Source organism: Chenopodium quinoa, unplaced genomic scaffold, assembly GCF_001683475.1.
Source record: "Chenopodium quinoa cultivar QQ74 unplaced genomic scaffold, ASM168347v1, whole genome shotgun sequence".
In the NCBI taxonomy this organism is placed as follows: domain Eukaryota; kingdom Viridiplantae; phylum Streptophyta; class Magnoliopsida; order Caryophyllales; family Amaranthaceae; genus Chenopodium; species Chenopodium quinoa.
This window is the reverse complement of record NW_018743331.1, coordinates 6,133,828-6,146,363: the sequence shown is the minus strand read 5'-3', so window position 1 is coordinate 6,146,363 and position 12,536 is coordinate 6,133,828. Positions and strand designations below refer to the sequence as shown.

The 12,536-nt window shown below is 38.4% G+C and overlaps 2 protein-coding genes across 2 annotated transcripts; both read left to right on the top strand.

The window, feature by feature from the left end:
* Positions 1-5,018: 5,018 nt before the first annotated feature.
* On the top strand, positions 5,019-5,822 carry LOC110737579. The gene has a single exon (XM_021917917.1). It carries the CDS (start codon positions 5,019-5,021, stop codon positions 5,820-5,822), a length of 804 nt encoding a protein of 267 aa, XP_021773609.1.
* Positions 5,823-5,843: 21 nt separating this feature from the next.
* On the top strand, positions 5,844-7,027 carry LOC110737578. The gene is made up of 4 exons (XM_021917915.1): positions 5,844-5,903; positions 5,994-6,137; positions 6,392-6,594; positions 6,703-7,027. The coding sequence occupies exons 1-4, from the start codon at positions 5,844-5,846 to the stop codon at positions 7,025-7,027; spliced, it is 732 nt and encodes a 243-aa protein (XP_021773607.1).
* The last annotated feature ends 5,509 nt before the right edge of the window (positions 7,028-12,536 follow it).

Sequence of the window (12,536 nt, the reverse complement as noted above, 5' to 3'; positions counted from 1 at the left end):
AAGCCCAAGGCGACTCCAAAGCCCAAGCCTGCAAGTGAAAGTGAATTCTTTTACTGCAAGAAGAAAAGGCATTGGAAGCGCAACTGCCGAAAATACCTTGACTACCTCAAGAAGAATGGAGTATCAACCTCAGGTAATATGTTATAAACATTTTAACTTTCACTTAGGTATGTGATACCAAGTTGCAGTGCTAACATTATTCATGTTGTGCAGAAACTGAAAAGAAGTGAGGCTAACATTGGAAATGGAGCTTAAGGGTGTACGAGAAGTGTTCAAGTGGCCAAGAGAAGCTTCATAGTTTTAATTTTAGAATTTTATGATGATTTTAGACTATTTCCGGTTTTTGATGAGACAATATTTCAGTTTTTGTTTGAATACTAATTGGTTTTACGTGGCATGGACAAGTGTTGATCCATGACCAAGGTAATAAATTGTTTTCATTTTGCTAGCTATGAGTTAATTTCGTTCTATGACATTGATATAAGTAGATTACAAAAGCAAAATAGATGATTCAAAACAAACTTACTTATAACATAGTAAGGTTAGGTCACCTAAAACCAATTGCGCATCCAAAGTTACAATTGGATGGACTCTTATCCTCATTTGATTATATATGAATCACTTAAGAATTATAAAGTCATGCTTGATAAGGTAAGATGACCAAGTCACCTTTTAGTTGAAAGGGTAAAGGAGCTAATGACCTTTTGGAGCTCATACATATGGATGTGTATGGACCAATAAGTACAAAACTAGATATAGATTTAAATATTTTATTAGTTTTATTGACGATCTAAGTAAATATGGGTATGTTTACTTAATGAAGCAAAAGTTGGAATCACTAAAAAAGTTCAAGGAATTCCAGAATGAAGTATAAAATCAGCTTGAGATAAACATTTAAAGCACTACGATATGATCGTTGTGATAAATATTAACTCAAAACTACAATGATCATCTAAGGAATTATGGAATTATTTCACAATCAAAGGAACACAACAATTAAAAATGTGTTAGAAAGGAGGAATCAAATCTCGCTTGCCATAATTTGATCCAAGATTAGCTTTAATGATTTACACACATTGAATATATTAAACAGAAACCCATCCAAATCAGTTAAGAAGACGCCATATGAGTTATGGACTGGAAATGTTCCAAAGTTGTCTTTTCTCAAGATTTGGGGCTGTGAAACCTATGTAAAACGTTTACAAGGTGACACATTAGGCCCTAAAATTAGATAAATGTTTCTTTGTGGTTTGTCCCATAGAAACAAGAGGGTATTACTTCTACAATCGCGCAGATAACAAAGTGTTTGTTGCTTGCGATGGTGTCTTTATGGAAAGGAAATCTCTTTCTACAAAGCCAAGTGGGAGTAAAGTGGCTCTCAAAAAGATTCGAGACGAGCAACAAATGGATGTGGATAACACCATATCGGAGACGAGGGTGTATGAGTCAGTTAATTTGACAAAACATGTGCCAGAGAAAGCTAATTCAACTAGCGAAGCTCCTATCGTCCCACTAGAATGAAAAACTTCAAAGAGTTGAAGGGTATAATTTCTATTGTTGCTCATACCAGTCGTAGGTATTTCAGAATCAAAACAAGTAGTTTGTTAAAATTCTGATAAGCTGAGGATTCCAAAATTTTCTTATTGGAATATGTGGAACCCACAACCTACAAGCAAGCTTTGGCAAGCACCAACTCAGGAAATGGCTTGAGGCCATAAAATCCAGAATCGACTCCATGTCAGAAAGATGATATGTTAGTCCTAATTGACTTGCAAGTGGGTTCAAACCCATTGGTTGCTTAAGTCTATTCGGATTCTAGCGATTGTTAATTTATAATTACGAAATTTGGTAGTTGGATGTCAAATTCGTCTTCTTGAATATGTTCTTGATGGAGGATGTGTATAAACAACCTCAGGGTTTTGTAGATCCTAGAAAGTTTTGCAAACTTCAGAAATCCATTCATGGATTGAAGCAAGCATCAAGGAGTTGGAACATTCGTTTCGATGAGGCAATCAAACAGTTTGATTTCCTTAAAGAGCGAAAAGAATCTTGTGTATACAAGAAGTTTAGTGGGAGCAATCTGGTTTTCCTAGTCTTGTATGTAGATGCCTTTTGTTCATAGGAAACGACATATCAGTGCTTGAGTCAGTCAAGTAATGGTTAAAGAGTTGTTTCTATATGAAAGACTTGTGAGATGTCAAGTACATATTGGGAATTAAGATACATCGAGAAAGGTCTCGAAGGATGACTGAACTAAATCAAGAGACTTATGGTGATAAGGTTCTTGACAGATTTGGAATGCAAGACTCTATGAGAGAGAATTTCACTCCCATGCTTCATGGTATTACGCTCAGTAAAACTCAGTGCCTTCAAAATCCAGAAGAGTTGAGTCGTATGAATAATATAATGTACCTCATGCTTTTGCAATAGGGTTCATTAGGCATACCATGATATGTACAAAGCTAGATATTGCACATGCCTTGATTATGTGTAGCAGGTTTCAAGCAAATTCAGGATAAGTACACTAAAAACTGCTAAGAACAAATCCTTAAGTACTTGAGAAGGACTAAAGGAATGTTTTTAGTTTATGGTGGCAAAAGTAAATTGGTTATCAACAAGGGTTATACGAATGCAATTTTCCAAACAGACAAAGATGACTTTAGATTTGGATCTAGATACATTTTATGTCTGAATGGAGAAACGGTGAGCTTGAAGAGTTCAAAGCAGAGCTCTGTAACAGACTCAATGTCAGAATATGAGTGTTTAGCTGCAGTAGAAGCAGTTAAGGAGGAAGTTTGAATCAAGTTACTTTGTGACAAAATTACCCCTTTGCCCAATCAAAGGATACAGGGTCACATTACAAATCCAAACATGTTAAGTTAAAGTATCACCTCATTTAAGAGATCGTTGGCTAGCAGGATGCCAAGATCAGCAAAGTTTCATATGAGTGAGAACATCACTTATTTATTTACTAAACCCCTTCCATAGACTAAAGTATGAGAGTCATACTAAGGCTCTTGGATTGAAACAAGTTATGTAATTTATGTTGTATATGTTTTGAGAAAACTTATTACATAAGAATTACATCAACTTGCAGAATTATGTTTAATCAAACATTTTCATTTCTATTATTTAATTACGGTTTTCGAAATTAAATAAAAGACCAAATTAGAAAATAACACCTGGAAAAACACCAAATTTTGATTATAACACCTAAACATTTCAAAGTTTTATTATAACACCACTTAAAAAATTAAAATTTTGGTTTCACCACTAGATAACATAATCTGTGACGGAAAATGTGTGTGGGGCCCACAAATTAGTTTACCCTCCAAATTTCATCCTCTTCAATTCGATTCTCTCTCCTTCCATTAATTACCCAACTACTTCTCCTTCATTAAATTCTCTCTGTTAATATTGAACAACCAAAATTACTGTCAAGAATCAAACCCTAGAGTGAATTGTGTGGTTGAGATATTCAATTACAAGGGGAGGTGTCAGTATTGGAGCGAAACAACTCAGCGAGACTTCGTCAGCCATTCTCAACAACCAAAAAGCTTGGATTTTTCGTAGATTCTGACAACTACAACAGTAAGATTCCAAAATAGGTACCTTTAGAACCTTTTACAGTAATTTTCAGCAACTGATGATGTTAATTATGCCATTTTTAAGAGGATTGTAGGGTAAATTGGGCAAAAAATTTGGAACCCTAAAAAATGTAAAATTGGGTGTGATTTACTGTGTGTAATGTGCGAAATTAAAGTAATATGTGAGTAATTAAGTATGATATAGTTTAATTGGTTAATTTTTTACTTTAATTAATTGATTTTGGTGAACTGTTGACCGGTTTGTCCTTGTTTTGGTGTAAAATATGTTTGCTTTTGTTAATTAAAGTAGTGCGTTTGACTATGTAATTGGGGTAAGATATGTTGGATTTTGTTGACTTGCTTTGCATCTGTTTATTGGGTAGATAAATTGCCAACAACCAAGAAGGATTAATTGATATAGTATTCAGAGTTGATGGTGCTTTTGTTCCCAATAGTGTGTCAAAAACAAAATATTTGTTGTGCTGGTGTGGTGGGTTATGTTATTGGAGGAGGGATGTGGTAGTGCATAAGATAGATGTACATTATTTGAGGGAAGCTGCTGTGCATGGGTTTGTGAATTATAATGTCCATGTCCCTCCAAACTACAAACTGTGGTATAGACAAAGAGGGAGGACCTTTAACACAGGGAGAAGGGAAATAGTAAATGAAGAGGAAGTGAAGGGGCTGTTAGATACAGTGAATGGGGAAGGGTCTGTGGAAGTTTTTGTGACTACAGAAGAACCCCTAAGGCCCATACATGAGGCCCAGTCCACTCTTGAAAAGGCTGAGAAAAAGGGGAAGAAAATTACAGGAAAGACTATACCAGTTAGGAAGAGCCCAAGTCTTAACAAAACTGACCCTAAGGTGAGTCAAAGGGAAGATTCTTCTAAACCCGGATCTAGACAAGATAAGGGTAAGGGGATAGGAAAGAGGGAAGGGGTTTCTGCTAAGAGTGAGGGGGTTTTTGGTAGAGGGAAGGTGTTAGGTAAAGGGAAAGGTAAAGCTAGCTTGAAAGGGTTTTTGGTAGTGGGAAGGTGTTGGATAAGGGGAAGGGGAAAAATAAATCTGTAGCTAAAGGATTGGTTTTTGAGGATAATAGTGAGGGCAGTGAGGCTGGAAGTGAGGATGAGTATTCTTCTACTGATGAGAGTGACATTAACATAACTTGGGAGCCTGGAGAGGAGGAGTACGACAGTGGGGATGAGAGGTGGTTTGTCCAGAATTATGAAGAGATTTCGGAGAAGGTAATAAGAAGTCTTGGGAAGCAGTTTGATGTACATGATCAGGGGGTTGCCAAGGATCCTAAGTCAAGGTTGAAAAAGAACTTGGATGTAAGTGAGGTTTAAGTGCAAGAAGAAATTGAGGGAGAATCAGATGACCTAAGGAGCTTGGATGGTTCATCAGATGAAGAGGACAACAGTCCTTAGTTTAATGAGAAAACTGACTTCAGTAAGCCTGTTGTACTTGTTCAGCAATGTCACTATTTTAAGGAAAGCTCTTAGAGTGCATGCCATAGAGAATAGGTATGAACACTATTTTTTGCACAATGATAGTAGTAGGGTAACTATTCAGTGTAGGAACAGATGTGGATGTAAGTATCAAACAAAGACAAGTAGGATGCCTTTGTGTACATGCAAGGGTGGAGTGAAGTGCAATTTCAAGATCCATGCTATTAAGTTAGTTAGACAGCAGACTTTGCAAATAAAAACCATGAAGTTACAGCATAGATGTGTGAGAAGCAGGGAGAACAAGAAGGTCACTGCAGAGTTCATTGCAGAGAGGTACCTTGAGGAGTTCAGAACTAACCCAACATGGAAGGTAAAGCATATCACGGGTAGGGTGCTGCAAGACCTGGGGGTTGAAGTGACCTACTACAGGGCTTGGATGGCAAGATGTAGAGCTAAGTTGATAATTTTTGGTTCAGCAAGAGAGAAATATGCAAGGGTCTGGGATTATGGTAAGGCTGTAATGAAATACAACCCAGGGTCTTATTGTAATGTGGTGGTAGATGGCATTGACCACCCTGAGCCTCCCTTGTTTATGAGAATGTTTGTTTGTTTAAGGCCTTTAAAATATGGGTTCTTGAAGGGTTGTAGGTCAATCATTGGGGTGGATGGCTACCACTTAAAAGGAGCTTACCGAGGCCAGATTTTAGTTGTAGTGTCCAAAGATGGAAACAACAGCATTTTCCCTATTTCTTGGGCAACATGTGAGGTTGAAAACAGGGAGAATTAGGTCTGGTTTCTAGAATCCCTGATGCATAGCCTTGGGAGTGCAAATGGTTCAGGCTTCACCTTCATGTCAGATAGGCAGAAGGTAAAAGTGTCTTATTTTTTTCTAGTCTTTATTGTGTCCTATTCTTTATTCTGTGAAGTGTGATAACTATTTTTGTATGTCGTTAAACAGGGACTGGTTGAAGCTCTATCTGAAGTTGTGCCAAATGCAGAGACAAGGTTTTGTGTTAGGCACATTTGGGAAAATTTCAAGCTGAAGTTCACTGGATCAATTTTCAAAGAGCTCTTTTGGAGTGCTGCAAGAGCAACAACACTTGTAAGTCTGTAGCTTAGATTATTTTGAACAAATAAAACTATGAAATTGAATTGGATTCAGTGAGCTTAGATTGTTATGAACAAATGTAGTGAACATTGTTCTTGTTGTGTAAGAGCTTGACTAGAACACTGGATTCAATGAGCTTAGAGTGTTATGAACAGATTTATGGAACAATGTTCTAGTTGTGTAGCTTAGATTGTTATGAAAAAATTTAGTGAACACTGGTATTGTTGTGTTTGTACCTTGAGTATCAGATACTAATGCAACAGATTAGGGAGCTTGATGAGGAGGCTTATGGTTACTTGGATAATATCCCCACTCATCACTGGTGTAGACATGCATTTAGTGACAGTTGCAGGTCCAACATGTTACTAAACAACATGTGTGAGACTTTCAACTCAATTATTAGAGATGTAAGAGACAAACCTATCCTCACCCAAATGGAATGGATGAGGAGGTACATGATGAGGAGAAACAATGAGAAGTGGGAGGACTCCAAGGAAATCACAAGAAACTTGACTCCATATGTGCATAAGTTGTTTTAAAGGATGAGCTATGTGTCTAGGAATTGCATTGTTCAAGCTGCCAGGGATGACACTTTTGAAGTGCAGCTTAATGATGACCAGGCTCTAGTTGACTTAGGAAATGGGACTTGTTCCTGCGGTCATTGGCAATTGACAGGCATCCCATGTGTTCATGCCTTTGTATGTATAATGGATCAAAGAATTGATGCTGAGCAGTATGTCCACCCTTATTACAGTATGGACAGTTATAGAGCAGCATATGAGCCTGCAATTCAACCAATGTCAGGCCCAAAGCACTGGGAGAGAGTGAACATGAGAGAGCCTCAGCCACCAGCCTTCAAAGTGCAGCCTGGAAGACCAAAATAGAAGAAAAGAAAGCTGGAGCCTGGTGAGGGAACATCTGCAACAAAAGGGGAGCAGGGAAGGAAGAGAAGGAAGAGTCAGTGCATGAATTGTGGTGAATTTGGCCACTATCCCAAGACTTGCAATGTCCCACATGTACCTAAACCAACTAACCAGAGATCTGCAGGAAAGCAGCACAAAGAACAGAGTGCTCTGATCTTCCATTTCTTCCATGCATCTCTCTATTCATCTTCTTCCTGACAGAGTTTAAAGCCTTGCATTTCATCTTTAGCCTATCCACTTCATTGAGAAAACACCTCATCTGTCCACCTAGATCATCAACTTCCCTTTTATAGTCACTAATTTCTCCCTTCAACAGCTTCTTATGTAACAACAAATTGTTGATCACCTCTGTTTGCCAGGTGGTCCCATCTTGTTCATCCACCCATTCATGCTTTACTACCTCGACTCTCAGTTAGAGGATCATAGAACTTGCATGTTCTGAACTTCCGACCAAGGTTCTCCCTTGTCCAACTTGTAAGCTTCGCAAAGGGAACACCACACTTGCACTTCTTCTCCTTTGAAGGAGATGAACTTATGAAAGACATCTCCTGCACCAATACGCCATCCACAATAAGCAAAACCACTCCTACTTTGAAAAACAATATAAATGAACCAAGGGAAATAAACAATCAGTCTGACAAATCAAAAACCCCAATTTATGTTTCCGACCCTAATTTCATTTTTTCGCAAATTAGAGGACAATTAACACACAATGAACCCTAAATATGTACGAATTACATTATTAATACCACATGAGAAATGAATTATGCACTTAATATAACAACATAGATTGATTTACACCTCATTAAAGAAAGATAAATTAGGTTTTTCTGCAGTGGTATTGACGCAATTACCTGATTTCAAATCTTCCTCCCCTGAACAGTGATGCTAAAATCAAACAATTTCGGCAATTTGATTGTTGAATTCGCAAAATGTGAAGCCTAATTTTGTGTGACCAGATCAACAGTTCACCGTTTGTGAAGGATATCGTAACTATATAAAGCACTTTGAAAAAAATAGCCGTTGCAGTGGGCCCAACTAATAGATCTTCTAACGTCGTAACCATTTAGGTGGTGAAACCAAAATTTTAATTTTTTGAGAGGTGTTATAATAAAACTTTGAAATGTTTAGGTGTAATAATCAAAATTTTGTGTTTTATCAGGTGTTATTTTCTAATTTGGCCTAAATAAAATGTCCAAATTAATTTTTAATTGATGGATTCATCAAGTTGATGACTTGGTGAATGAAACTCCACAGGTGAACAAAATTCATATATTATTTAAGTTTCTAGTTTGAAATCATTAAATTGGACATAAATGATTTCAATAAATGGACTATCATGTAAGATTGATTGAATAGCGCAGTTTCATGGGCTATAGGGGCATAGAGATGCTCGGTCAATCACATGGGTATGCATGAATGATGCATGATCGAACTATTGACCTACTTAGAAGTTCAAATATAGAACTTCCGGGTATATAAGTGGATTCCTTTGACATGAGGGGGACACTGATTTCATTCAATGATTGATTTAACTGTGGTACATCCAAACGTCATTTCGTAAAAGGAGACTATAAAAGATGTTTCCTGGTTAGTTTAAAAGTTGAGTGGGAGCTTTGGTTACCGCAATTAAGATTGGATTGAGTTTACCTATTTAATTAGGGAATGTGTCATGGCCGGTTGAAGAGGGAGAATTAAAAAAATACGTGCTCGTGTTAAAATGCATTACTACTCAGTAATCATTTGGTTTTGTAATTCTAATTCAGATTTCAAGAAACGATTTGTAGATTAATATGATCTCGACATGGGATGCAATCATATTATCAAATCGACACATATTGACTTAAAGAATTTGAATATTGCATACTTATCTCAGACAAGTGGGAGATTGAAGGATTTATGTCTTCAACAAGTACAATTACTAGATATATAATGGATCAAATTATGGAGATAATTAAGTTCGTCCATTTGAGTCGTCATTATATCATAGCTAGAGATACGAACGATCTTTGTGCTAGTAAAATAGGCCAAAGCCCAATTAAACTGATCGTATAAGGTCACACAAAGGGCCTAGATCAAGCATAAGAGGACGAAACCATGATGGGCCTCATCACTCTAGGTGACCGGCCATGAGGGTGGTTTGGAGGGTTATTGGGCTTCCTAACCTAGTCTAATTATAATAGGATTATAAATAGACTAGGTGCCTAGGTTTTTCATAGAACAGTTTTACTGTTAAGTTGAAATCCTAATTAGCAAACACGAAACCAAGCCTCTCAAACCTCCCTCTCTCTCACGACTCCCTCCTCCTCTAGGCGCCGATGGTGTGCGGTGCTGGTGGTGATCGTTCGTGGTGGTCGGTTGTCCAAGGAAGGTGGTGATCGTGACAAGCGCGCTTTAAGGCATATAAATGGGTGATTTTGGATGTATTTAGGCCCGTTTTGGTCGTTTATTGCCTTGTTACACTCGTTTCCTTCATATTACGTGCTTCACGGGTTTCGGTCTGTTTTTGGTGTGTTAACAGGTATAGTTGACCAAGTTATGTCGAGTCCCGAACCATTGGTGCGTAATCAGGCTATTATCGATCCTAGTCTACCAAGTTAAGGCTTTGCTGCGGTTCTCAAGGCCTTTAAAGGCAAGTTAAGTAGCAAGCAAGGCAGAACAGTTCACAAATATGACACCTGTTCACTATTTTGCTCACAACTTTCAGTATACAAATGATAATGGAATGATTCTAATTGCATTGGAAAGTAGACTTAAAGAGCTTTCCAACGATATATTGCACGCCTCAAACGGAGCTCTGGATAAGAAGTAGTGACTGTTTTAAGAAGACCAAAGTGCCTGCAACCTTTCTGCCTATGCTGCACGGCCGTGCCACTTTTAGCACGGCCGTGCCAGGCATTAGCACGGCCGTGCCAAGCCAATTTCCATGCCTGTGCCAGTGCCAGATTTAGCACGACCGTGCCAGGCATTAGCACGGCCGTGCCAGATTCAGCACGGCCGTGCCAAGCATTAGCACGGCCGTGCCAAATTCAGCACGGCCGTGCCATAATTGAAGATATTGCGGATCAGCTACTGCCATGCTTGCACGGCCGTGCCACTTCCAGCACGGCCGTGCCGATTCACGAAGGGCAGCCTGCGATTTACTTTCCGATTTAAAACATATATATATAGCCTGATTGTAAGGGTTAAGAGAGAGTTTTTAGAGATAGTTTTTGAGAGCCTTTGTAGAGAGTTATTGGAGAACTTTCTTAGTTTTAGATATTCATTAGTTTTCTTAGAGATTATTCTAGCGATTTTAGTTTTCTTGGATTGATTTGAAGCAAGATTTGTGAAGATTCTTTGTATTATTCATTGACGACGGATATCAAAGTTCTGAACTTTTCCATTGATTCGCATCAATACAATTGGTATTATTCATTCTTGTTTATTAATCAAGCTTTATTATTCCTTAATCAGAATTCATGTTTATATCTATTATGCTTTTGGAACTCATTATTGCTTTGATTATGAATATGTGTGAGTAGTCTCCTAGCTAGGGTTTCGGGATGAAACCCGGCCTAGGTAATCTATGTAATTGAGGATTGATTTTGATAAACGAATTGTGATTAAATTGATTATATGCGATTGCATGTTAATTCATTATAATAGGAGTAGCTAACCTAGAATCTTGAATTTGATTGCATGATATCCTTGATTTGAACAAGAGATTGTGAATTGAGTATTTCATTATTGAATGTGGTTTGATTATGTATCGAGTAATGTTAAGTGCATGAGAAATCCAAGCTTAGTATTGCCCGTTGTCTTCCTATCACATGATATTGATCAGACATATAGTCTTTGCATATCCCGTTTGTCTCTGTGATTCCTTGTTGCGTAGTTACCGATGGTTTGGTGAATTCCCGTTCTCCCTAGTGTCTTAGTTTATTGATTTATTCCATCTTATTAGTAGTATTTTAGAACACCATTTTCCATTGATTTCGAACTAGCTTAGGTTTAAGATAGATTTGCAATTACTCTCGTTCCTCGTGGACCGAACCTTTATTTGCCATTGTACTTGGTTATAGGGTGTTCGTATAAGTATTGTTTGATTGAGAGTTAGATTGTAGCGACCGATTTAACCCTCGTCAAAATGGCGCCGTTGCCGGGGAGCGGTGTTTGTTAATTGCTTTTTGATTTCTTGAGTCTAGTTCATCATAAAAAAAAAGCACAAAAAGATTTTTCCCTTTTGGCTACACTTGTAGCCCTGCTATTTAATTGTTTGGTTAGTGTGTATGCGCAGGTCTAAACAGAGAGAATTAATAGCCTTCGATCCAGAAATCGAAAGAACTTTGAAGAGCAATCGTAAATCTCGATTGACGTCATCAAACTCTCAAGGAAAGGAACACAACACACAACAGGTTCCAATGGAAAACATAACGCGCCAACCTAATCGGCCAGCACCACGACCCCTTAAGGAGTTGGGAACTCCTGGGGCGTATAGAGCTTCAAGTGGGATTGCTCCACCCACTACTGAGGCCAATGATTTCGAGATCCGGCCAGCTATGATCACCCTCATCGAGAGAAGGCAGTTTAGTGGTGCCAAGCATGAGAGCACTTTGGCTCATTTGAACGAATTTGAGAAGTACTGCAATACCATCAAGGTTAATGGGGTGAATCAAGAGTTCGTGAGATTGAAGCTTTTCCCCTTTTCACTTATTGGGAGAGCTCTCGAATGGTTAGAGAAGGAGGTGAAGTCGAACTCTCTACACACTTGGGATGATGTCACGACAGCATTTTTGGGAAGATTCTATTCTCAAAAGAAGACGGCCGATGCTAGAGCCTTGATTTAAGGGTTTCGGCAAAGGAGTGGGGAGTCGATCTATGAAGCATGGGAAAGGTACAAGGAGTACCAAAGAGAGTGCCCACACCACGGAATCCCAACATATCAAGTTTTACAGATTTTCTATGGAGGATTGAGTCCTCAAGGGAAGACCAGTTTGGATGCGGGAGCAGGTGGCCCAATAATGAACAAAACTGAAGAGCAAGTCATAGATATTATCGAAGATGTGGTACGACACCACATGGATTGGCAAGACGGTGAGCGAGATGCTGTGAACAAGAGTGGAGGAGCGGTTTATTCAGTGGACCACCTCAATGCCATTAGCAACCTGACATCACAAATTACGAACCTCGGGAAGGAGATGTCAGTGATTAAAGCCAAGCTCGATCCGTGCCATTGCAAGATCTTCCCTCCCAATCTAAGGGGAGAGGTATGAATCCTAATCCTTCCGTTTCTAATATGCATGTAGGATGTATTTTCTGTGAAAACTGTGGGTCTTATGATCATTATACTAATGCTTGTAATTTTGATCCCTCATATGATCCTAATAATAATGATGGTAATAGATATAATAATGAACAGGTCAATGCTATGTCTTATGATAACGGACCTAGGAATGACAATAATAGATATCTGCCACCTAATCAAAGA